The sequence below is a fragment of the Citrus clementina genome, unplaced genomic scaffold (genome assembly GCF_000493195.1).
Source record: "Citrus clementina cultivar Clemenules unplaced genomic scaffold, Citrus_clementina_v1.0 scaffold_6, whole genome shotgun sequence".
NCBI lineage: Eukaryota > Viridiplantae > Streptophyta > Magnoliopsida > Sapindales > Rutaceae > Citrus > Citrus x clementina.
Window position 1 is genome coordinate 9,228,085 of NW_006262139.1, and position 25,917 is coordinate 9,254,001.

The 25,917-nt window shown below is 33.3% G+C and overlaps 1 protein-coding gene across 1 annotated transcript; it reads right to left on the minus strand.

Moving 5' to 3' along the window:
• Window positions 1-11,453: 11,453 nt before the first annotated feature.
• Window positions 11,454-24,233, minus strand: LOC18039277 (endoribonuclease Dicer homolog 2). The gene is made up of 23 exons (XM_006428616.2): window positions 24,219-24,233; window positions 23,951-24,023; window positions 23,600-23,777; window positions 22,928-23,041; window positions 22,234-22,368; window positions 21,536-21,620; window positions 21,381-21,445; window positions 20,951-21,091; window positions 19,752-19,880; window positions 19,537-19,666; window positions 19,340-19,439; window positions 17,953-18,148; window positions 17,722-17,882; window positions 17,344-17,562; window positions 16,981-17,207; window positions 16,558-16,829; window positions 16,033-16,448; window positions 15,805-15,908; window positions 14,697-14,893; window positions 13,949-14,158; window positions 13,072-13,482; window positions 12,590-12,868; window positions 11,454-11,937 (listed from the first exon to the last, which is right to left on the minus strand). The coding sequence occupies exons 2-23, from the start codon at window positions 24,019-24,021 to the stop codon at window positions 11,587-11,589; spliced, it is 4,191 nt and encodes a 1,396-aa protein (XP_006428679.1). The 5' UTR covers window positions 24,022-24,023; window positions 24,219-24,233; the 3' UTR covers window positions 11,454-11,586.
• Window positions 24,234-25,917: the final 1,684 nt, after the last annotated feature.

Sequence of the window (25,917 nt, forward strand, 5' to 3'; positions counted from 1 at the left end):
AACAATGTTTTTTTTTTTGGTAAAAAGATAAAGACAAAGCAACAAAAACTAAGTTCGAAATCCACCCCCCCACACTTAATTCTTACATTGTCTTCAATGTAAGCCTAAGCTAACAAAAGACAGAATTAAACATCGGGAAATGAGATGAGACACACAAACAAAATTCAACATAAAGTGGGTAAAGTAAATGAGAATGAGAGGGAGAAAGATCAAATGTGTTATGGCGTGCTCTCAAAATCTTTTCTCCAGCCATTGGGTTGCCTCTCAATAAGCGCTTGGTTTATTGTCCTCAGCCTAACATGGTTATCAAGTTTCACTCATCAACATACGCAGGTTCATAAAATGGAGCCTCATCTACATTGAGTGTCTGAAATTTTTCATAGTAAGGCTTCAACCTATGACCATTAACCTTAAACTCTTTAGCTATCTTTAAGCTCCTGATCTCAACAGCACCATGAAGAAAAACATTAATAACAACAAAAGGCCCAACCCATCGAGAACGTAACTTACCTGGAAACAACTTAAGGCGAAAATGGAATAGCAAAACTCTTTGTCCAACTTCAAAATTCTTTCTCAAGATCTGATTATCATGAAAAGCCTTAGTCTTTTCCTCTAATTCTTGCAATTGGAGCTTTTTGTGTTGGCCGGCGGCGTCTAGTTCCAAGTTACATTGTTTCACAGCCCACCATGCTTTATATTCAAGTTCCACTGGAAGATGACAAGTCTTATCATATACCAACCTGTAGGGTGACATACCAATAGGAGTTTTGTATGTGGTCCTATATGCCCAAAGTGCATCATCAAGCCGTAAACTCTAGTCCTTTCTATTCGAATTAATTGTCTTTTCAATGATTGATTTCACTTCCCTATTAGACACCTCAGCTTGCCCACTAGTTTGTGGATGGTAGGATGTAGACACCTTGTGAGTGATGTTGTACTTTCGAAAGAGGACATCTACTGACCTGTTACAAAAGTGAGTGCATCGGTCGCTGATAATTGTTTTTGGTGTTCCAAACCTTGCAAAGATGTTACTCTACCACAACCTTAGAATCGTCAGTTCGGGTGGCTTTTGCTTCCACCCATTTTGAAACATAATCAACTGCAAGAACAATATAGAGATTACCAAACAATGAAGGAAATGGTCCCATAAAATCAATGCCCCAAACATAAAAAATCTCAACTATAAGAATAGGAAATTGTGGCATTTGATTTCTAGGTCCCAAATTACATGTTCTCTAACAACGATCACAGGATTTGCAAAATAAATATGCGTCTTTAAATAGTGATGGCCAATAAAAACCGCTCGCAAGTACCTTAAGGGCTATTCTCTTTGGTCCAAAATGTCCTCCACAAGCCAGAGTATGACAAAATGTGAGAATATAAGTAAATTCAATTTCGGGTACGCACCTTCTAATAACTTGATCAGAACAATGCTTCCACAAGTATGGCTCATCCCACACATAGTACTTGGCATCACTCGTGATCTTGGTCTTTTGTGCACGGTTTAGCTCTTCCGGTACTGTCCTGGTAACTAAGTAATTGACAATATCTGCATACCAAGGAGTAACTGTACCTACCTGCAATAACTGCTCATCTGGAAAGTTCTCATGCAATGGAAGTTCATCTTCGTTATAGGTAAGTCGACTTAAGTGATCTGCCACCAAATTCTCAGAACCTCTCTTATTTAAAATCACTAAGTCAAATTCTTGCAATAGAAGTATCCATCGAATATGGCGCGATTTGGCATCCTTTTTAATGAGCAAGTACCTAATAGCTACATGGTCAGAGCAAACAATTACCTTAGATCCAATCAAATAAGAACGAAATTTCTCTAAGACAAAGATAACTGCTAAAAGTTCTTTCTCTATGGTGGAGTAGTTGAGTTGTGCATCATTCAATGTACGGGAGGCATAGTAGATGACATGAGGAAGTTTGCCCACATGCTGGCCTAACACGGCTCCAACAGCATAGTCGCTGGCATCGCACATGATCTCAAATGGTAAATCTCAGTTCGGTGGTTGAATCACAGGGGCCGATGTCAAAACCTCTTTTAACTTCGCAAATGCTCTTTGGCACTCATCATTGAAGTCAAAAGTTGCATCTTTTAGAAGTAAGTTGCATAGGGGTAATGTTATTTTGGAGAAGTCCTTAATAAACCTGCGATAGAAACCTGCATGACCAAGAAAAGAACGAACCTCCCTCACGCTAGTGGGAGGTAGTAAGGAGCGAATAAAGTCTATCTTAGATTTATCAACTTCAATTCCCTTTTCAGAAATAACATGGCCTAGTACAATACCTTGATTAACTATAAAATGACATTTTTCCCAATTAAGCACAAGGTTAGTGTCAATGCATCGTTTAAGCACAAGTGTGAGGTTATCTAAACATCTATCGAAAGAATCGCTATAAACTGTAAAATCATCCATAAATACCTCAATAATGTTCTCCACATAATCAGAAAAAATACTCATCATACACCTTTGGAAAGTGGCAGAAGCGTTACAAAGACCAAACGACATGCGTCGGTAAGCAAATATTCTGAAGGGGCATGTAAAGGTCATTTTCTCTTGGTCTTCCGGAGCGATAACGATATGATTACAACCTGAGTAACCATCAAGAAAACAATAATGAGAGTGACTATTTAACCTTTCAAGCATTTGATCAATGAATGGTAGAGGAAAATGACCCTTGCGAGTGGTTGCATTCAGTTTACGATAGTCAATGCAAACTCTCCACCCAGTTTGAACTCGAGTTGGCACAACCTCGTTTACTTCATTCTTGACTACTGTGATGCCTGATTTTTTTGGAACTACCTCCACAGGACTCACCCATTTACTATCATAAATGGGATAAATAATCCTCACATTAAGGAGTTTCAGTATCTCATTTTTTACGACTTCCATCATTGGTGGATTAAGACGGCATTGTGCATCTCTCGTTGGTTTAGACCCTTCCTCTAGCAAAATGTGATGCATACACATGGAAGGACTAATTCCCTTAATGTCGGCAATGGTCCAGCCAATCGCCGTCTTGTGATCCCGAAGCACCCTAATTAACTTTTCTTGTTGAACTAGGCAGAGGGTTTTAGCAATTATGACTGGAAGTGTTTCATTCTCACCCAAGTAAATATATTGTAGGTGCTCTGGGAGTGGCTTAAGTTCTAAGGTAGGTGCCTGCATAACTGAAGGTAAAAGTTTCTCGTTTAATAAAGGCAATTCAAGGTAAGAAACATTATACCCATTGGTGCATAATGGGACTGCTTTATCTAAGATCGCCATAGCTTCCTCTACCTTATTATCCAACTTTATCAAATTTGCTTGTTCCTTAGAATCATCTTTCGTAAGATTTTTGCTTGTGGCAATTTCAAAATTGTTATTACCAGATAATTCAAAGAAATCTTGCACCAAAGTATTAATATCATCTATGGCAAAAACAGAATGAACATCACTGGGATACCTCATTACCTCAAAGATATTGAAGCGGATCACTTCACCATCGAATTCCATTGTGAGAGTTCCATCGTGAACATCAATCTTGGTTTGGGCTGTCTTAAGGAAAGGTCGCCCCAACAGAATAGGAGTGGGACTGGGCGACGACTTATCCTCCATTTCAAGGATATAAAAATCAGCTAGAAAGACCAATTCATTGACCTACACAAGAACATCTTCCACAACCCCCTTTGGGTAAGCATTAGATCTGTCAGTCAATTGAATGATTATACCAGTTTCTTCCATTGGACCTAAATTCAAGGAGTTATAAATCGAATATGGCATAACATTAATTGAGGCCCCTAAATCTAGCATACATCTTTCGAATCTAGTATTGCCAATAGTGTAAGGGATAGTGAAAGTACCTGGATCCTTGCACTTAGGGGGAAGTTTTCTTTGAAGTACAGCAGAAACATTCTCTCCAACACTTACCTTTTTGTTACTGCTTAACTTTCGCTTGTTGTTGCATAATTCCTTCAAAAACTTTGCATAACGCGGCACTTGTTTAATAGCATCAAGTAAAGGAATATTTACCTCTACTTTATGAAAGGTCTCAAGGATCTCCTTTTCTTACTCCTCTTTCTTGGATTGTTTAAACCTGCTAGGAAATGGTAGAGGAATGGAAAGAGTCTTAATTTGAAGTGAGGGGGTATTTACCTGGCCAGATGGGTCGAGTGACAATGTAGAGTGGGAATCGTCTTTCCTTGTTAAAAGAAGAGGCTCGGAGGAGGGATTAGTCACAAAGTGCGATGATATTGTGGACACTTTTGATGGCTTAGCTAATAATGGTTCCAACTACTTTTTGTTTTTAAGAGACATAGCACTAGTATTCTCTTTTGGATTAATTTCTGGTTGAGAAGATAACTTTCCTGAAGTTCTAGCCTCTATCCTACTCATAGATGTGGCCAGTTGGCCAATTTGATTCTCTAAATGTTGGAGTTGTGTCTGGGTAGTCTGTTGGAACTGCATAGAGTTAGTAGCGAGAGCTTTTACAAAATCTTCCAAAAACGTACCTTGATTTTGAGGCGGTGGAGGTGGCCAAACTTGGTAAGGTTGTTGCACCCGCTGTTGGGGGTAGCTCGGTGGTCGAGACGGTGCTATATTAGAAATGCCTTGTTGTTGGTTCTCATACCTAAAATTAGGGTAATCCTTCCACTCTTCATTGTAAAAATTAGAATATGGGTCATACATTTGTCTTGGTTGGCCTAGGAACCCCTCAACTGTGTTGGTCTGCTCATGTGAACTCTCTTGGAGAGTAGGGCAGATATCAGTCGCATGCCCGACCATGGAACAGACGCCACATGGTCTCACCTGTTGCACTAGGGCTAATTATTGCACCAAAGAAGTAAGATTTGAAACTTGTTATTCGAGGGAAGTAATACTTACCTCATTGACTCGCTTAGGTGGTGGCAATAGATCGTTCCTGGTGTTGAACTGTTGAGAATTAGCAGCCAAGTTAGCAATGAGATTTCGGGCTACTTCTAGTGTCTTATCCATAAGTGCTCCTCCACTAGCGGCATCAATCATACTCTTATCCATAGGGAGTACACCCTCATAAAAGTATTGAATAAGGAGTTGCTCACTTATTTGATGGTGGGGGCAACTAGCACATAACTTTTTAAATCGTTCCCAGTAGTCGTAAAGTGACTCTCCATTATACTGTCAGATTCCGCAAATTTCTTTTCAAATGCTGCTAGTTTTTTATGCTAGGAAATATTTCTCCAAAAATAGCTGACGCATCACATTCCATGTAGTGACAGTACCAGAGGGAAGATAGTACAACCTTCCTTGGCTGAATCTGCCAAAGAGAATGGGAAGGTCATTAGTTTAACTTGCTCTTTAGAAACTCTGGCTGGTTTCATTGTGGAGCAGACCACATGGAACTCCTTCAAATGCTTATTTGGGTCCTCTCCTGCAAGACCATGAAAAGTAGGAAGAAGATGAATCATCACAGACTTGAGTTCAAAGTTTACCTGAGCGTTTGGATTTTCAATACATAAGGGTTACTGGTCCAAGTTAGGAGCTGCCAACTCTTTAAGTGTTCGGTTGTTGTTCTGAGCCATTGGTTCGGGTTCTGGGCTGCCTGGCTCTGTCTTCGAGAGTGGAATGTGGATGGCAAAATCGACTTCTGAATATGATGAGGTTGCTCTAAGTTGTTCGAGTTTCAATCGAATGTCCTCTATGCTCATGAAAATCTAAATATATAACAAAAAATAACTAATTAAAATAAAATAAATAAATAAAATGAGAAAAGAAATAAAAATAAAAATAATAAAATAAAACAAGTGATAATAAAAAAAACTAGACGCTAATCCCTGGCAACGGCGCCAAAAATTTGGTAGTGTCGTTAGGGTGCACCAAATTTAAAACCTTACTACTAGTATAAATAATTAGTACAGAACGAGTAAGGATCGATCCCACAGAGACTATACTAGTTATAGTTATTATCAACTCTCAAGCAAGACTTAAAATAAAATAATAACAGAAATAATTAATATAAATTAATCTAACTAAAGAAAATGTCAATTATAAATAAAAGGGGAGTTTTTGAATTTTTAACTAAATAGCAAGAAATAAAGAAATTAAACTATGAAAACAAAAATTTAATAAAAACTCTAATTAAAGGAGAAAGAAATAATAATGATGAAAACATTGGTTAAATGATCATTCGCCACCACCAAACATACACATACTATATCAATTCTATCATATAACATGTTTGGGGTTTTGAATTCACCCTCAACCAAATAGAAAATCTAGCCTAACATAATTAAATTAGGAATAAGAGAATTGATAAAACCAATCATGGAAATTAATTCAAGTGGATGCCTTTTTTTTTAATTCCCTTCGACTGCTGATGTTTTTTTCTCTTTTGCGGCTGCAAATTGTTTTGTATGTGTGGTTGCCGAATATCCCCCCTTGTGTTGCTTCCGCTTGGCCCTTATATAATGCTTCAATTGTGGCTTTTTAAATCCTTGCATGGAAAGAATTAAATCCAAGCCAAAACCGCCACTTCATAACGTGCTTGCCATTTAAATTGTCATGTAAAATATTTGCTTCCTTTTTCGTCTTCATTCACAAACTCTTTTGATTGGCCATGCTTAAAGCCAAAAGGCTTTATTCTTTTCTTCCTCTCACGTTCTAGATGGCAATCTCCTTTTTCCAATTTTAGCTCCATGTGATGGCTTAGCTTGTAATTGGCTTGGCTTCCTTTTTTACTTTCATTTTCCAATTCTTGATCTCTTGTGCACTTTTGTCTTCCAATCTTCAATTCTTTTCTTGTTCTGATTCTCTTAATCAGATTTCTTTCCTGAATGCTTCGATCTCTTTAATCCCAAAAAATACCTAAAATAACAAAATAAAAATATAATTTACTAAATAAAAAATTAACTAAAATAACTAGAATATTTAAGACCAAAACAAGAAAAAGATGGAGAAATTAATAGCAAATTATATGAAAAATATGCATTTATCATTATGCTCTTGAAATTACCATATACATGGTCCTTTTTATTTCAACTTTTGGTTTTACTCAAATAACTAATTTTATCAATAATTTAATGGGGCCAACTTTTGGAAAAATTATCACAAAGGCTCTTAAGTTCTCAAAAATAGACCCCAAAAACGTTTTTTGACTATAGTGTCTTTTGTATACAGTAACTAGAAAATTAATTTTAAATATAGTAATAATTACAAATATAAGATAAATAATATAATATGCCTAGAATTCTAACAATATTAAAATATTTTAACATATAAATAAATTTATTTTAAAAACAAGTTTTTATTTTCAGTGATATATTTATATTTATTGTAAAGATTTTAAATAAATATTTAGGCTAAATACATTTTACAATTAAAAAATCTCACGTAATAATAATGTTGAAATTATTATTTTACATAATATTCAATATCATTCAAATTTTAACGTATTTATTTTAATATTATGTTCCATTTATTATAAAAATTATTTTAATACAATAAAATATGTCCAATAGATTGTAAAATATTTTAAAATGTATACATTATTTATTTTAATATTATATTATTATTTATTATAAAATATTAGAGTCAAAGGTATTGTGGTCAAGAGAAGTCTCAATATCCATTTTTTTAAAATCCAATTGCCTTCGTGATCAATTTCCTAAACTTCGGGTATAGATGATATTTTCCTAATTTCTTTTAATGAAATTCTAACCATAGGAATTTGTATAAAAAAGGGGGTTTCTAATTAAATTACCCCAAAACAAGGATATTTATTTACTTATATCCCATACTTTATAATTATGTATATATGCGTTTTTGGGTTGCGTATTGACTAAAATACCCCTAAGAGAGATAAAAGCCACACTAAAACTTCCTTCATTCTTACTATTTCACTCATTCCATTACAAAAAAATCACTCAAAGACACTCTCAAAATCACTCATGGACAACCAATGTGTTGAGATTTTGGTTTACAATTATTATTCATCTAATTAACAAGGGTTTTTAAAACTTTACATTTATTTTATGTGTTATTTATTCATCTTCTTCACATTATATTGTTCGTAAAGGTTTTGTTTACTTTGTGATAAATAATAAAACAATTTATATTTTCATTACATTTTTATCATATCACCGTAGGTAATGGACTTTTAAACAATATTTGTGAACCTCTTATTTTACTCTCAAAATTTTAAAATAAAAAATGTTGTACTGCACCCGTTTTACATGACTACAGTCGTGTATGCATAAATTTACGCAACTGTTGTCGGGTAAGTAAGTAAAATGTTCCAATTATTATGACACACTTCCATGCTACTAGTACAAAAAATGCATTGTTTTATTAAATATGTCCTCTAACTATTAATGAATTGCAGTCATGTATTTTAGCAAGTTACTAGACAAACAATTCCACATGCTATTATATCCCTTGGATGGTTTTCTTTTTGTATTTATCTTAGCTTTTGACTATATGTCTATCTGTAAGAATCTGTAGAGCATACGAAGGTTTAAGCCTAAATAATACTTGTCCGTTTTAGTATATAATTGTCTTAATTTCTTTAATATTTGTAATAGTTAGTTGACAAGTTTTTTTTTTTTTTTTTTTTTGTTTACAGTTGGATAAGCTGGATTGTCTGGCTTATGTTCTTTTCGAAGGGTAGCAACCAGGGGTTGCTGAGTATTTAGAGTAAATTAATGGGTATTCAGAACCAGATTACAAAGTGTTCACAACGAAGCAAAACGTCGTATCAGATTGGGCATTTTATCCTCTGTGTTGGATCCCTATAAACCAAATTAGTTATGATAATTGAGTGGTAACTCGTATTCTCCTAAAACTTATTTATGATTCTGGAATGTATCAAAACTATGTTACTTGGTGTATTGAGGTTTAATGTATTGAAACTTATGCTGATTGCGTTATTATTCTAATGAGTGTTTTAGATAATTTTTATTCTCAGTCTACTTACTCGACTATAGTCGTCTATTTATGAAGTTATTCTACTACAATCGTATATATATAAAGTTACTCTACTGCAGTCGTGTATTTATGAACTTCGACTACAACCATGTATATATTAATTTACTCGACTATAGCCGTGTATATAAAAAAATACTCGACAGTAGTCATGTATTTATAAAGATACTTGACTGTAGTAGTGTATCTATAAAGATACTCAATTATAGTCGTGTATTTGGAAATCAAATTTTAATTTGAGGGTATTTTGGACATTACTCAACTCAAAAGTCATAACATGATAATTATTAAGTATGAGGGAATAATTAGATTAATATCCAAGTGTCATAACATGCCTGTGGTAAATTCCTTAAAAAAAATTATACAACTATGTTCTAACTTCTATCCACATTTTTTCCTTCATTAGCCGCCGCCACCATCCATAACCCCTTACTATCACCATCTACAAACTCTAGCAATCACCACAACCGCCATCACAATCACCACCAGTACCACTCACAAAACCTGGCCACCACTACAAACATTCACAAATACTAACTACAATTGTCAGTTCGCCCGCCTTAAACTCCTTTGTCGTCACCTGCCAATTATCCATAATAGCTAACCCTAGTCGCCTCCTTCTACAAGCAAGCCCCACCACCCACCATCCACGCACACACACTAACCCGCCATACTATCACGACAAAGGTTATAATACATGACACGACTCAAAAGTGTTTAATTTACTTTCAAATATAAGAGTACCTAGTTATATTGTAGCTCGTTGAGTCCGAGATCGATCTATAGAGAAAATATTTAATTTTTTTATTTTAGTTTACTAAAAAAATAAAAATAAAATTTAAATATATGCAACTTAATTTAAGCAAAATTATGAAATTAAATTAATTAATGAAATTAAATTAATTAGGGTTATGGATGCACTCTTAGTGGTAATTACAATTTAATCAAATCTTTTTCTTTTTATTTTATTGCCTAAAAGATTCATTGTATAAATTACAATTATTTTCCCATTTATTTTATTATGGATTAAGTACTTAGTATGCCAAAATTTAACTTATCTACAATAAGTTAAAATACCATTTTACCATACTTTATACTAAAATATTAAGAATTCATCATGCCAAACTCTCATGTTTGTTTACAATAAATCAAAATTTTAAAATATAAAGTATGGATAAAATTAAATAGAAAATAATTTAATTTATATAATTAAAAATAAATTTTGATTAAATCATATTTCTCTACTATGAGTTTCACCTTACCCTAACTATTGGTATTTAGCTAAGCATAATTGCATAATTGAAATAAAAGTAATTATTGAAATTGAAAAATACATAATTAGAAAATGGTATTTGAAAATTGGAAAGAAAATTAATTTTATTTATTGAAAATATATTATAAAGAGAGATGAGAAGAAAAATTTGAGGGGAAAGAAGTGAAGAAAAAGTATAGAGGTGTGTTTCCCCTCCCTATTTATACTAATACTTGCAGATCCGGATATCTGGAATATCCGCCTGCATCCATTGCGAATATTATTCGCATCTGGATCCGCTTATTTTTTTATGGATCTAGATGCAGAACCGAATATAAAAATGTAAATGTGAATCTGAATCTGGGTGCACTTACATCCTGATCCGAATTTGGATTTTGTCAACCTCAACTTACTAGCTACTTATAACAAGTTGTATATTGTCCTCAATATTCCTAAAAACTTATCAATTTTTTTTTAGTATTATGTTATTGTTTACTTGAACATGCTATGCACGAAAGATTAGTGTTTGGATAAATATAGTTCATCTAAACTGATTTTTAAGTTTTTAGGTTAATTTTGCTAATTTAGTGGTCTAGAAGTGTAGAATATGACAACTATTCAATACCAAAAAAAAAAAAAAAGAATTTTCTGCCAATTTCCTAGAATTCTTAACCAAAATGGGTCCAGAATTCGAGCAAAGTTAGGGATGGTAATATACTACAAATATTCCTAGAATTTGTCATGGTTGGATTGACAAAAAATTGACATTAATAATTTTGTTGTCTTCGTATTCGTATCAATCTGTTCATTAACAATATCGCATTCATGTTCATGAGACCTCAATTCGCAAACCTCCATATGATAATTATTTTTGTGGTGTCATAAACATAATCATAATCTGTCAATCTATTTATGTGACTCATTTAAGAATAAATTGACACACTCGTCGTATTTTAAATTGTTTTTATTTTTTTTCTTTTGTACTAAGTATGTTAAACAAGTCCAAAGTTTTTATTGTTCAGTTTCGTCTGATTGCTTTGTCTAATTTTCTTTTCTGAAAAATACCAATAAACAACTAGATCATCATTATTGGACACGTCATTTCTTTATCTTCAAATAGTTTTCAATTACTGCTCAATTTTTTTTTTTCCTTCTAGTTCAAGTTCGCTAAGTGGGTTTTAAGAATTTTTGGGTTATCAAGAGAATAGTTTCAAAGGAAAAAGAACGAAATTAAAGAAAAAAAAATAGCATGCTTGACTCAATATATTCATTTCCATTTAATTCTGATATAAATGTTAATACATATGGCTTAATAACTGCTGTTCTTCCTTAACTCCGCACATGCAAGCTCTTCACATCTTCCAAAACTTTTTAACTCGAATGAAGCTAAGTCCCAGGAAAGCTTGCCCTCAGGGACTTCAACACTTCTTTGCATGCAACTTTTTTAGCTGTTTTCTTATCAGCATCTAAGAATGTGTGTTCGAACAACCTACCATTTGCCTGGACTTCTACGGTAACAGCAGCCTTACCACTGATCCGTGAAGCCACGGGTTTTTTCATAGAGAAATGATTTTTTTGGCAGTACTCGGTCAACTCCCTTACTGGGTGGAATCTCATTGTCTCAGGAGTAATCATCGGCTCCAAAAGTGGCCTTATACTCTGAAACACTACCTCCCTGTTGCATCCAGAATCAACGAATATTGCCCCAGCCAAGGATTCGATAATGTCTCCCAGTGCCTATAGAAAATTAGGAAGATGCTCAATGGATGTTTAGGCACATCATAAAAAGAGAAATAAACAAGTGACTCAGCAGCCAAATCAGTTGTTAATAAAATGAAAGCACACATTCAACAAATGGGTTAAACGCTAATGATATCATGATGTACTTGAATTTAGGCCTTTTTTTTTTTCAGTCAATGTCAGAAAAAGAAAAAAATACAAACAAAGAGTTTTAAGATCTTGTTCCTTCAGTCATCAACAAATTGCCCAACATTCTTGTATTGTGGATGTCTTATGCATACTAGTAAAGTAGATGAATGTCTTATGCATACTAGTATGTAGATGAACAGAATAAATAAAATTTCTTCATTTTACTTGCAAAATTATAGCAAACTGACAATGTGACTGGTGAAGGACTAAAGTCAAGAATCATTTCCAACTTTACGGTAGTTCTCTAATCTCACTTGAACTGCTAGCCATATCGAATTAAACTGCCCGTCCGAAACTCATTCAACCTCAATTAACAAATGCTTCGATTTATGAACATTGGGCAGAAGGTGTCTTTCAGAAAATGAAGCAGTGATAACCCCAATAGGGATACAACAAAGCAATGATAAGCCAAATTTTAGCATGCATAAAAATTATACTGCATGTCTTACAAACAACTAACCTTAGGGAAAGATGTCACAGATTCCCATCCAAAAGTAGATCCCAAAGATAATTTCTCAAAACTGTCAACAGTGATGTTTATCCGCTTGTACAGTTCATGTGAAGCGTGCAGAATATGCTTATGCAGCCCATGCTTGACTGAAGACAGTGCATAACAATCGTTGTTTACAGAAGCAGATCTCATATCAGTCAAGTATCCTGGCGAAAGTCCGGGATACTTGTTGTACAAGTAAACAGTGATGAGATAATCTAACACTGCATCTCCAAGAAATTCCAGCCGCTGCAATTGCAAAGCAGGTATCACATTATAGTTATCCAACATTAAGAAAACATAACATTCAAGGAAAGGGAAATATATCCTATAATGGTACTCATTTAGTGCCAGTAAAATCACTAGGACATAGTATGAGAGGCAGAAACTATCTATTGTTGTAATTATTATCATAAACAAAAATGCTTTACTGGAATTTTTATTATAATTACCTGATAACATCTTGGAATCTCGGGAAGCATGTAAGAACCATGGGTCAAGGCCTCGACTAATAAAGATGGATCACGAAATGAGTAATTCAAGAGCGACTCTAAATGGCGGACATTAACAAGCCTCTCTGCATGTACTTGGAACTGCCGCTGATATGGTACATTCACAAAATCCACCTTTATACCAATCCTATCCAGGAATATTAATCCCACATTTTCCCCGCCTGTGCTGAGGAATGCACCAATTAGAGCCTCAACTACATCAGCAACTGTCTTACTTTTAACCTTCTTTCTTCCAGTAACATAAATTTTTCTTCCATTGAAAAGTGAGTCATCATTCAATTCATAGCTTCCTGAATTATCACCAGGAATTATCCACATTTTTGGATCAAAAGACTCGGTACGGATAAATCCCTGCAATTTTAGAAGTAACAGAAGCAAGTCACAAGACATTCATTTGATTTACTTGGTATAACAACATAATTATAAATAAGACAATCAACAATGTTATGAGCAAAAGAAATGGATCTCCAGAAACCCCTCTCTAGCCTAATAATTGTGATTAGCACTCAAAAACAGCTAGAAGACTGAAATATTGCACCGAAGATATCAATTTGAGGAACAAATGAAGAATTGATACAAAGAATTTCGTCCGATATAATTAAAAACCAACATTATATGAGAGAGGAGGCAATGCTGTTATAGTTATCAATAACCAGTAATTATAGGAAAAAACATACAACTCCAGACACAAGATGGAAGATACATTACAGCTTAAAAAAGAATAAAATATAAATAGAAGAAAAAGTCATAAGAACACATCCATACGGACAAAAGACAGAAAAAAAATTCAGATCCATTGCTGGAAAAGTAAAATTACCGGGAGTTTTTGCTCACACCCTAGCTTGCAAAGTGCAGCATTTGATATTATTCGTTCCTTCTTAACACTAAGAAGGCCTTCGTGATTATTTTGATATGTCTTGAATAGCTGCTGACTAGCTGCATATTTAAGAAAGGAGTCTCCAAGAGTCTCTAGAGATTCTAGATGAAAATCCTCTTGGCACTTCTTCGTAGTGATTGCTTCCAACACCTAACACGAAGAGTCGCTGTTAGTGCAAATTCAAACAAAAAGTTCAAAGGGGACCAGAGCACGGATGGGAAAGGCCATCAGCATGAAATAAGTCCCGCAATAAACAACATACTTATAGGAGGTCTACCAAGAAAGGTAGTGATGATTTTGTTTTGACTGCCCTGTTCACCAACTTACTGATTAGTGAGCAGAAAGTCTTCATTTATGAACTTTTTATGATCAAGCAATTTCTTGTTTCAAACCTTCTTATTGCATTAATTAAATTATATCATGTTAAGTTGTTCAGTTCATATCTTTTGGTTGTAATATCATTTGTTGGGCATGTTAAGAGTTTTGAACACTAGGGCCCTTATAAGTTTAACCTGTTGGGTCAAGTATTTACTTCATGATATAATATATCCATTAATCACATTGTACGTACAAGCATTATCCCATTCATTTAATTGTTCACAAGTGAAGTACCTAGGGCAACTTGAAATCATTAAGCACATCCTACTATTTTGGCACATAATGCATATAAAATTTACATGCAGAATACCTTGATAGTTGGAATGGTAACATTTTGCATGCAATGATCCAAAAGCATATTCTTCAAATTGACAGCAAGAAGCAAAGACTGAAGACGATGCATAATTGATGGAACGAACGTGAAAGAATAAAATGTACTGAGTGATATAGGAGCCATGATTATCCGACACAACTCAGGAGGCAGTTCAAAAGATATCTTACTCGGCTCTGCAACAAAAGACTCAGGTTTAAATTATGAGGAATAGATTGAAAACTTTCAAATATATATGATTGCTTTCACAGTTCTGTGAAAACAACAGATACAAGATCAAATCGCACAAAATAAATGTAATACTTCAAAGGATTAGACCTAGCAATAAGTCGATCAAAAGGATATTCAGTTAGTCACAAAACTCATAAACCAATCTCAACATGCCAAAAGAGCATAGATCCAACCATGTATTGATTGTAAACTCACTCTACAGTCATAACACCATTTCTCTTCAGTATTCTGACTACCAAAATCTCGGAAATATACATAATTACAACACTTAACAAGCAATTCAAACATAGACTCATTTAAAAATGCATTGCAGTCCATCCATTATTTTCATGAAATTGACGTTTGTAAACTTTTGCAAGAAGTGAAAATTCAGTTGACAATTGGACAAAAGATAATTTGGAAAATACCAACATTGCTGATATAATTTGCCAAAAAAAATGCAAAAATTGAAATTGTGTCAAAAACTTGGTCAAATTTTCTGGCCTTTTTTTCCATTTAAGGTGCATGATGGTAATCCAATCCCGTCCCTACCCATGCGAGCAAGGATCAAATCCCAAACCTCTTGTACCACCACAAGAGATCTCACTAGTTGAACTGACTAGCACCCACTATTTAAATTTTCTGACTTGCTTACCCACAAGAACAATAACAGATCAAAAAATTGGTGTCATAATTGTCAGATTTGAAGACAGTGCATAACAACCAACAGGGCAACAGAAAACAGTTAACCACTTCAAATAAACTAAACACTTGGGGGACATCTCAAACATGCTTCGCTAACACTAAAACTTTACATTAGCACGCACGCACACACAAACACACGCAAAAGAGAACAAATTAAATGAGTAATTGATACCTTTCTGCTTTTGTTGTCTGCATTTACTAAGGTAATTTTGCACATGGAAAATGCGTCTCCCGTTAAGCAATGGTTCTCGATCAAAACACAACTGGATACCGTAACTGCAATGTACAAGATGAAATTCAGCCATTCAGGTTATGTATATACAGCATAAATATGACGTATCCACATTAAAATGTGGTTTAAAAAATTATATATATTCTACAAGTAGTATTAAGTACACACCGTTCTTCATAGTGCTTCTTGTATGTGGTAACACTTCCATTATTCCTCGTAAAAAGTGAATTTGCATTCAAATGGCCTAAAACACCCGTGATACAATATATCTGACCATTGTGGGGGGTGCAGACTAGAGAATTATGAATCTTGCATGTGCACAGCGGACCGCTTTTGGTATGTACAATACGAGCATTAAACATCGTAGAACAATTCATGTTATGCTTTGAACCATTGTCACGAGGAAACAACACAGTAGCAACAGTTTTCCAATCAATTAACTGTCCAGTGGATGGAAGCAAAAGATAATCTATCTCAAGATTATCCCGTAGCTCAAATCCATCCAAAATCTCATTCAATTTATCCAAATTATGATCCATAATAACTCTGAAAAGAGTTATCTGAAACCTCCTACAAAGAAGGACCTGGAACATGTTGAAAAATTTAAATTAAATAAAGTTTACAAAACAAAAAGCTTAAAAAGTATATGTCACACCTCTGATCAAGTTGAAGTCAAAAAACCAGATATCACACCTGATTTGGTATAAGCTGAATTCGTCCAAGATGTTTCAGATTGACTGTCAATCTACCCCTTTCAACTTCCAAATCAAAATTCACTTTTTTAATTTCAGATTCAAGTTCAGTCCTCATAGCAAGCACAATATTACGAGCTGAAATATCATAGTTAAAGTGCTGCTTCAATTCAATTAAGTAGCAATGGTATGTTATCTTCGTATCTTGTGGACTCTGATTCACGAGTTCAGGAGGGAAGTAAATGGGATGTTCAGCATTATAAGGTTCATTCCCTGCACATTAAAGAAACACGAAAGAAGGTTTAAAAATCTAAATGAAGAAACCAAAAAATGAATGGTTATAGCTCTCCAACCATTCAAAATACAACAACACTTTACAAGCTACTCATATTATACAAAACTAAAGGCTTCTTATGCAAGTTACCACGTTTTTGTGCATCATGTTTTTCGACAACAATATCAGGAAGAAGATTATCTGTTAAAGCACCAATCTGATGAAGCTTCTTGCAAGCTTCAAGACAAGCAGCTTGCTTCAGAGTTTTAATGTTTCCCTGTGCAATAACAGTTTGTATAGGGCAGTTGTTGGGAAGATACAGTGTGCAAATCCCCATCTCCTTGTTTATATGAAACTTTGGAGTAGGCTTAAAATATCTACAGAAAATAAAACCAACAGAAATAAGCAACACTGCATTAAGCCATAGTACGGAAACAATACAAAAGAGTTAAACAATAAATACATAACGAAGAGCTTAGCATTATCGGCAAGAATGAGTCCAAAATGGTTTACCCATCAGAAGGGAGCCGTGAGCAGTAAAAGTATATCAAACTAACGCTGGAGCTAAGAGTTGCAATTGTGCCTGTGCTTTCAACGTGGTAAAAATCCTCACCATACATATGATTATTAAGAGGGGAGCAGGGAAGAGATGCATGGCTAAGAACTTCCTTTCTCATTTTGTTCCCACTAGCAAGATAGTTCTCTAGCCGAGATTGTGTAGTAGAATCCCCACTATAAATTATCAAAAAAGAGAATAAAATACTCTAGCAATGACACAGAAAACTTAACAATTTGAATAATTTTAAACAAATGAAGATAAAAAAAATGCAATATAAAATATTCCACGGCTGTAATAAATATCTGACTGTTATGAGAAACGAAAGGCATTACCTCTTCACCATTAGTAAATAATCCGAATTCTGCATTCTAGCACGACCTCTAGACTGTATGAAACTGCAAACAGTGCGTGAAGGATCGAACATAATAACCAAGTTGCAACTTTGAACATCTAAACCCTCCTCCAGAATTGATGTTGCAACAATGACGTTCACCTGCAGATGGTAATTAGGAGCAAAAGAAAAAAGAACATCACTTGAAATCTGGAATCGCATATAAACATACCAAGCCTCTACGAAATTCTTCCACAATTTCATTCTGTTTTTTCCTTGATTGGCATTGTATCCCTGAGTTATTTCCAGCAATATATTTAGTCTTCCATGTACAGTGTCTTGGAAGCAGCTCACTCAACAGAGATTGAAGCACAATGGCTGTAATGACCCTTTCTACAAAAATTATACATCTTATGTCCTCCACACCCCTGTGTTTACACAATAATAAAAAAATCAGAAAAATATTACAATCTAAAAATGACACAAAGAAAAATCTTATACAAATTATTTTGATTATCCAGAATGAGCTGGACCTGGCTAATATAATTCAAAATGCACGACATTATACAATAATAAAAAAATCAGAAAAATATTACGATCTAAAACTGACACAAAGAAAAATCTTATACAAATTATTTTGATTATCCAGAATGAGCTGGACCTGGCTAATATAATTCAAAATGCACGACATTATACAACTTTAGAATTATGGTTTGTCTGGTGAAACCATCTAATCATGCGATGAAGCAAACACTCAGCACCTCTTCAGGCATCAATTTTCCAAAAGGCTAACACTTCCCTCTGTGTGATTGTGTGTGTGTGGTTAACACTTCACACTAGGACAGATGTAGAACAGGTGCTTTCCCTGAGGTTAAGGTTGCATGCAAGAACCTCCATTTATATTTTTTAATTCAAGATGAACTCATCCCCCTATGTAAATTCATCAAGCATTTAAACTTAATTGTTCTTGATCAGAGTTTTGAATACAACTGGCCTGACTTGAAATAGGGGTGAGTGTTTAAAAATAAAAATAAAAAACAGAAACAAAAACAAAAAACAAAAATCTAATTAATTTACAACATTCTTCCAAACTAGTTATTTTTTCCTACATATTTTCCCCTTTTCTGTTCTATTTTGCTGCTGTAAGCCACCTGCATAATTGATTGAACTAAACAATAAATACTGTGGAAAAGTTATAAGAGTCTTAACTATATTATAGAAAATAATACTGTATGCACTATATGGTGTGTTCACTCTCAAGGGACCTGGAAACAAAATTCAAGGTGTTAAGAGCTGAAATAGTACTAGGCAGCGTCTATCAGTTCAAGCTTTTGAGTTAACTGGGTAATTAACATGATATCATAGTTTGTCTAATCAAGTACAGTTATCCTAACCTATTTTATTAGTAATATTATAAACATTTGAGTTCATGTTTGTTGTTATATTAGATATTATTTTTGTGTTTGAATACTATTATTGGATCCACAGCTGTCAACTTCAGTTTTTAGGTTGGGCTGTTACTTAACAGAACGATTCTTAAAAATTATAGAGCATATTGGAATTTATAAATTATTTAAAATTAATTTTATGAAAATCAATGATCATGCAGGCATGCCAACCTGTACTCAAGAAGAGATTCGATAAGACAAACAATTTTCTCCGTCAGAAGCCCAGAATCCAAGTTAAATTTAGAATCATCACCTATGGACCACTCTGCGCCTAAATTTAGAGTAAAAGGAGAAAAAGAAAGGACAAACATTAGCGCGTAAGGATAACACAATTAAGTCTCCAATTCTCTCAGCAAATTGAAGAATACCAGATGGTACATAAGTCACCAATGCCTGAGATGCATCTGAACCGAACTTTTTAATGATTGTCTCACCAAACCCATCCAATTGTTCCCAAGCAAAAAAGTCACTTTCATAGCATGATATGGTCTCTGCAGCCTATTACAGAAACACACATGTAAATTATAATAATACATGCAGGTGAATAGAAGTGCAAAATAATGAAGAAACGCTAGATAAATACCTTCAATGCCAACCAAACACCAAGCTCACTTAAACAATATAACAAAGTTGAATTTATTTTTGATACTTTCTTCCTTATTAATTCCGCTTGAGCTTCATTCAGATCCAAATTTTCCAATGATCGAGTATGCTGAAATACAATAGATCTAGTCAGCAGCCATCAATCACTATTGTATTTAATGATCAATTCCAACATTTCTCAGAGAAATTAAGTACTGAAATATACATTCTTCAAATTAAAAAAAGGGTAAGATTAAATCAAATCCTAAGTTGCAAAGGCCAGTCAACACATTAAATAGATTTTGTACATCCATTTTCGTACTTAGGGGTTGTTTGTTTTGCTGATTTAAGTCCATCTACATCTTCATTTAACTTATTCAAAAAATTTTTTTATGGTTTGCTGCTCTGAGTTAATGGTGATTTTCAAAAATTTTGATCAGATAACAAAAGTTTGATTTCTTTTTCCCTTTTTTTAGTTCTGATTCTCTCTTGATAGCGTTGACTCAGCAGGTTTCCAGGATTCCTAGAAGAATAAATTATTTAGATAAAACAATAGAAATTGTAGCTTATTATCTCAATTTAAAGAACTTGATTTATGGCTATCCGATACTGTTGGTATAACATAATTTTTTAGACATCAAATATAGTTTATTGCTCATTTTAACATTTGACAATATAAGGATACAAATGTCAAATTCTTGGTTTCAAATTCTTTTGAAAAGTTGCTATAATACAAAAATAAGTTAGCACTTATTTTCATGTATCAAAATAAATGGACAAACATATGGTATAGAATCATTCATTTAGACTTACCATATTCTCTCTCTTTTTTTTTTTTTCTTTTTTTTGCGCACACACACACATACATATGTTTACCTCTTAATACCATCTATTCAGAAGTTAGATAGATACAAATTTTAAATAAAAAATAAAAATTAGCGTATTACATTCTTAAATCATAGATTATTTGTATCATTTTCAGCAAAACTCATTTCCCTTTAGCCCTTTCTTTTCCCCTTACTATAACTCTCTTCATAGAATGAAGTACTCTACTACTAAATATGAATCTCAAGGGTCAACTATTACATTCGTTCAGACAGTCTGTATGTTACAAGCAGGATAAGATGATTATTTTTTCAACGATCAGAAAAACAATAATCTCAACATTGCAATCTAAGTTTTTACTCTGAGAATACTCACCTTTAATTCTATCATTGCCAGTTCATCAGCTAAGTGGGTATACAAAGCATGTGGAATCTCATCGTACTTGTAAAACTTGAACTTTGCAGTTGAAAATGGTATGAAATTAGAGAGCACGGATTCACTGGCACATGTATAGACCTATTGTACAAGAAAATGAAGGTAAGAATAATCAACTAAATAGTATCAACTGAACCACCAAGCTGGACCATGCTAAAATGAAACAAACGTTACAAAAAATTTGGAATACAGACTTACAAGATTAAGTATGTACGTATTTATAGGCCGTAATCAGTGATACCTCTTTATTCAAAAAATAGACGATACCTTTTTAAATTTTCTGATTAACCTTGATTTATGTCTTTCCCAAATAGTTGGCATAACATAAAAAATAAAAGAGAATATTAAAACATAAAAGAAAAGAAGAAACCTTTGAATTCATAAGAGTCTCAAGATCATGAATCTTTTGCCAATAGTCTTGTTCTGAACTAGAAACTACAACAAAAAGATATAAGTCAAAAATGATTCAGATGCCATACCCATAATGAAATAACATTGTATCAGATATTGTCAAGTTTTGAATACCTTTTGACTTTATGGGAGATGCGGTCATCCCGAAAATCCTAGGAAGATTGGAGTCACCTGTTTCTAATAGACGGTGATAGAACTCCTGCAAAAGAGGGGGGGAAAAATGTAATATAATGCAAAAGGCAAGCAATGTAACAGTTATACCTCATGATGATGTACCAAAATGAACAAGAAACATTAACTTTCAGATACATAATTGTGACTACACATTTGCAGATTCATGGTTATAGCTGACTTTCAACATCTTAGACTTTAACATACACAAAACTTTCCAGTAGATCAGTTGCCGGACAAAAGAAAAAAGGAAAGAAAGAAAGAAAATCCCTAGCATATTACTCTGCAAATCTGTCACAAGCAAAGTTCCATAAGAAATATGAACTTAGCTCTATCAAACAACAGTTTCCTAAGAATTCCTACTTCACTCAATTGTTACAAAGATTAAAAGCTAAAAATGATAATAATAGTAGTAGTAGCAGCAGCAGCACTAGTAGTAGTAATCAAAAAATGAATAAGAAGAAGATGATGACGATGAAGCTACGATTTGTGAAACAACCTGTCAAACTAGAAATTGTTAATAAGATTCTGATATCTCTCTTACTCTAGTCTGTCGTTTAAATGTTATCATAAGGAACAATTGGTTGAACTAGAAATAAAAGAAGCAAACAACAATATCAACAAACGTCAAGAAAACTCACCGTCATGATACAAGCATATTGGTGTTTACCCCTGGCATGATGGCATTCATCAAGTATTAAAACCTTGATCATGTTTAGTTTAAAATAGCTGAGCCTCAAGCCATCAAGCAAAATCTGAGGTGTCATCACAAGTACCTGTAGGGATTCAACTGGAAATTACTACTCACTGTGTACAAAGTCCCTCAAATTTTATAAAGCTAAAGCACCGTCACAAGAAGAAGAATGTGAGATCTTATACAGAAAAGTAGCAGCCTTTCATGGATATGGAAGAAAGCTTCCAAAAGTCAATTATACGTATGTTAACAACCCATCATGACATCTTCAAAAGTGAGTTTTACCATGAATCATTAAGAAAGGATAAGAATTTAAAACTCCATATAATTTTTCAGAAACATAATGAAATGCGTTATAGACTGCTGTGATGCAGTTTTCTCTGGGAAGTGGGCTTAAAGCTTTAGGAAAACCGAGACCAAACAACAGAGAATGCAATAAACAAAATCATGCCAGTCGTCAATAAAAAGTGAAAGCAACAAGGACAATGAGTAACCTTAAGAACAGAAAACTAAGGGATCATTTAATTCAAATAATGGAGTCAACAAACCAGTTAATTGAATTAAGTCAGCAAAGTAATTACTTGAATTGAGTACATATAACTCATGAATGATTTTATTATTTTATATATGTAAGAATTCACCTCGTGTTTGCTCATTTCTTCCTTCCATGTAGCACCATCCCAGAAGTCAACTCCCATATCTCCCCAGTACTTACCCACTTTCAAGTCGGTGTGCATTTTAATAGCTTCAGCTTGCTAGTTTAAAAAAACAAAAAGTAAAGCATAAAATATAAAATCAAAATCAAAGCAATGAAAAGTCAAACTTTTGAATTTGAACTCCAGGGAACATCCACTAATTCTACAATGTCGGCAATATACAACTTTTGGACATAAACAAAAACCAAATCTAAAAGTTTTAATAAGAGTTATCAATAGAAGTCAAATGTGTAAGATTTTCTTCTTTGGTGTTAACAAGTTCTGAAATTCGATGGTAGAACTAATATCTGAATTTGAAATATAATGATTTTCACATTAGTTCCAGTCTGAATTTCAAAAACTTAAGCTTCAACAAACAAATCTAAAACTCATGAAGCTTGTTTGGAAGCTACTTGTATAAATACAAAGAAATGTCATATTTATCTCTTTTATCTTTAACCCAGATCAAGCATTTTAAAATCTTAATGGCAAAAAACTTTTCAATTCTATTAAATAAGGGGCAATCTTTCCCCCCTCTGCAATTGCTGGCTGAATTTTGAAAAAAAGAAAAAAAGAGTTCCACTGGATAGGAATCCACAAACACATATCTGAGCATACCTGAGGTACCAGAACCACTTTTGGAACCAAGAAGACAGCAACGAAAGGCGAGGGCTTCCTCAGAAGATAAGCATAGCTTCGAAGCAGCATGATGGCAATTAGAGTCTTGCCAGACCCAGTTTCCAGAAACACAATAGTGTTTTGCTTAAGTGCATTCTCCAGTGCTTCCAGCTGATAACTGCAACAACACAGTACAGTGAAACCCAGTAATCATCAAACTAAAAATCAAAAAAAAAAAAAAGGAAAACAAATGTTTGATGGCATAATCAACAATCCATTTCGTTGATCGGTGAGAAAAATCATCAAAAAACAAGAATTTCATTAAATAAATTAACATTTTGTCAAGCTCACTTTCTGGCAAAGGGCAGGGTGTCAGCAGATACTTCCTCAGTTGTGTCCGATTCCATGCTAACAGGCTCCATGGCTGTTCAAGTGATCCATCAAACACTTTTACAACCAAAATTCAACAAAAACAATTATTTCTTAGCACTACATTCACACACAAACTTACATATCCATCTATGACCAAACCAAGACAATGCAGCAAAATCAAACTCAATTAATAAGCGACTAAATATCAAATATTAACCAAAAGAAGGGCGAAAAACACAAGACTAACCCAGAACCCAAATATCCAAATAAGAACTTACTAACAGATTCAATGAGTGTGAAAATGAGAAACAAAGAACACAGTGACAGTAAAAGCTCAAATGGGTACTGTTGTTTTGCTTTGGTATTTTTGTAAAGCAGCAAATATCACTGCTCTCTGATCGTTGCTATATATAAGAGAGTGTATGCGCGTGACAGAGAGCAGATGAAGTCATGAAACAGTGGAAAAAAATTATTTGAACTTGCAAGAGAAGGAACTTGTGAAGGAAGCCTTTGACAGAACAGTGACGAAAAACTGGTAAAGAGCGACAGCGACATAAATAGAGGAATATTGATCATAAAAGTAGGACTTTTTAAAAAAAAAAATTACATAATTAGGGAATAATAACATTTTAGTCCCTATTTTTTAACACAATAGCAAGTATAGTTTGAAAGTTCTTATGTGAGTCTCTTTGTCAAAGTTCATTGTCACTTGTTAATTAATAAAATACAATCAGTAATGTCCTTCTATAGTTATGATAACTCTGAAATCAACTTATTCAAGGACTTACTGTAAATTGTGTATATATGCAATTATGATATGTATTTGGTAAGATAATCACTTTTACTCAATAACTAATATTCACAACTAATATTTACAATGCACACTTAATATTGTTGCTTTTTTTTTTTATTGAAAGGTTTTTTTAATAGGATTTATAACTAATATTAACAAGTGGGATATGCATATACTAAATTTGGAAAAGATAGAGCAGTTATTATATATATTTAATAAAGTAATTAATCACTTTTACTCAATAATTAATATTTGCACCTAATATTTACATCGAACACTTAAACTACAGCATGATCTTTTTATTAAAGGTTTTTTAACAGGATCCGAAAACACTACAAGGACTCAAATGAAACAAATGAAAGTTTATATCATTTGTTTATGCTTTTACAAAAAAAAGTAAATAACAATTTTTTTATTTTTTATTTTACTCACATAATAATAGAAATTAAATTTGAACCCTCTTCAGTTAAGTTGTTGTACCTACAATATCTTTTTTACTTTTTAAATTTGAAAACCTTTAAGAAGTAATATAATTAAAAAATTTTAAAAATGATGTAATGGATTTGAATTAAAAAAAAAAAAAAACAAATGTCATTGATTAATGGCCAAGTGACATCCGCACCCTTTCAAGTACAAATCAACCTCTTTTTTTTTTAAGTCACTCTATAGTACTTGATGATAATGTCACATATATTTTTCGGAGTCACTAGGGATGGCAATGGGGTGGGGTGGGGGTGGGGTGGGGGTGGAGAATCCCCATGTGGGTAATGATTTCCCCATTCCCCATTTATCTATTTTATAATATGTATAAATATATTATTTTAGTAAGTTAAAAATTAGAAACTTAAAATAAAATCATCATCATATTATAAAGTATTTAAATTATTTTAAAAAAAATCTAAAAGTTTAAAACAATATCTTAAAATAATATTAAAAGTGAAAAATATTTAAAGAGCGTATCACCTTAAAAGAGAAAAGAAAATATAACAATGTTTCAGAGTTGAAAAATATTATAAGATTTTCTTTCATTCATATCTTGTTTATATTGCATAAAAATTAAAAAAAAATATTAATTGACATTATAATTGATAAAATTAAAATTATTAAACAAGAATTAAAAACATATTTATATTTAATGGGGATTGGGGTGGGG

Coding starts and splice junctions, on each gene's coding strand:
- LOC18039277 (XM_006428616.2), bottom strand. CDS start 24,021: ATGGAGCCTGTTAGCATGGAATCGGACACAACTGAGGAAGTATCTGCT. Junction 22,369..22,927: donor AAGAAATGAGCAAACACGAG/GTGAATTCTTAC, acceptor GAATCCCTACAG/GTACTTGTGATGACACCTCA. Junction 13,483..13,948: donor GGTGTGAGCAAAAACTCCCG/GTAATTTTACTT, acceptor CTAAAATTGCAG/GGATTTATCCGTACCGAGTC.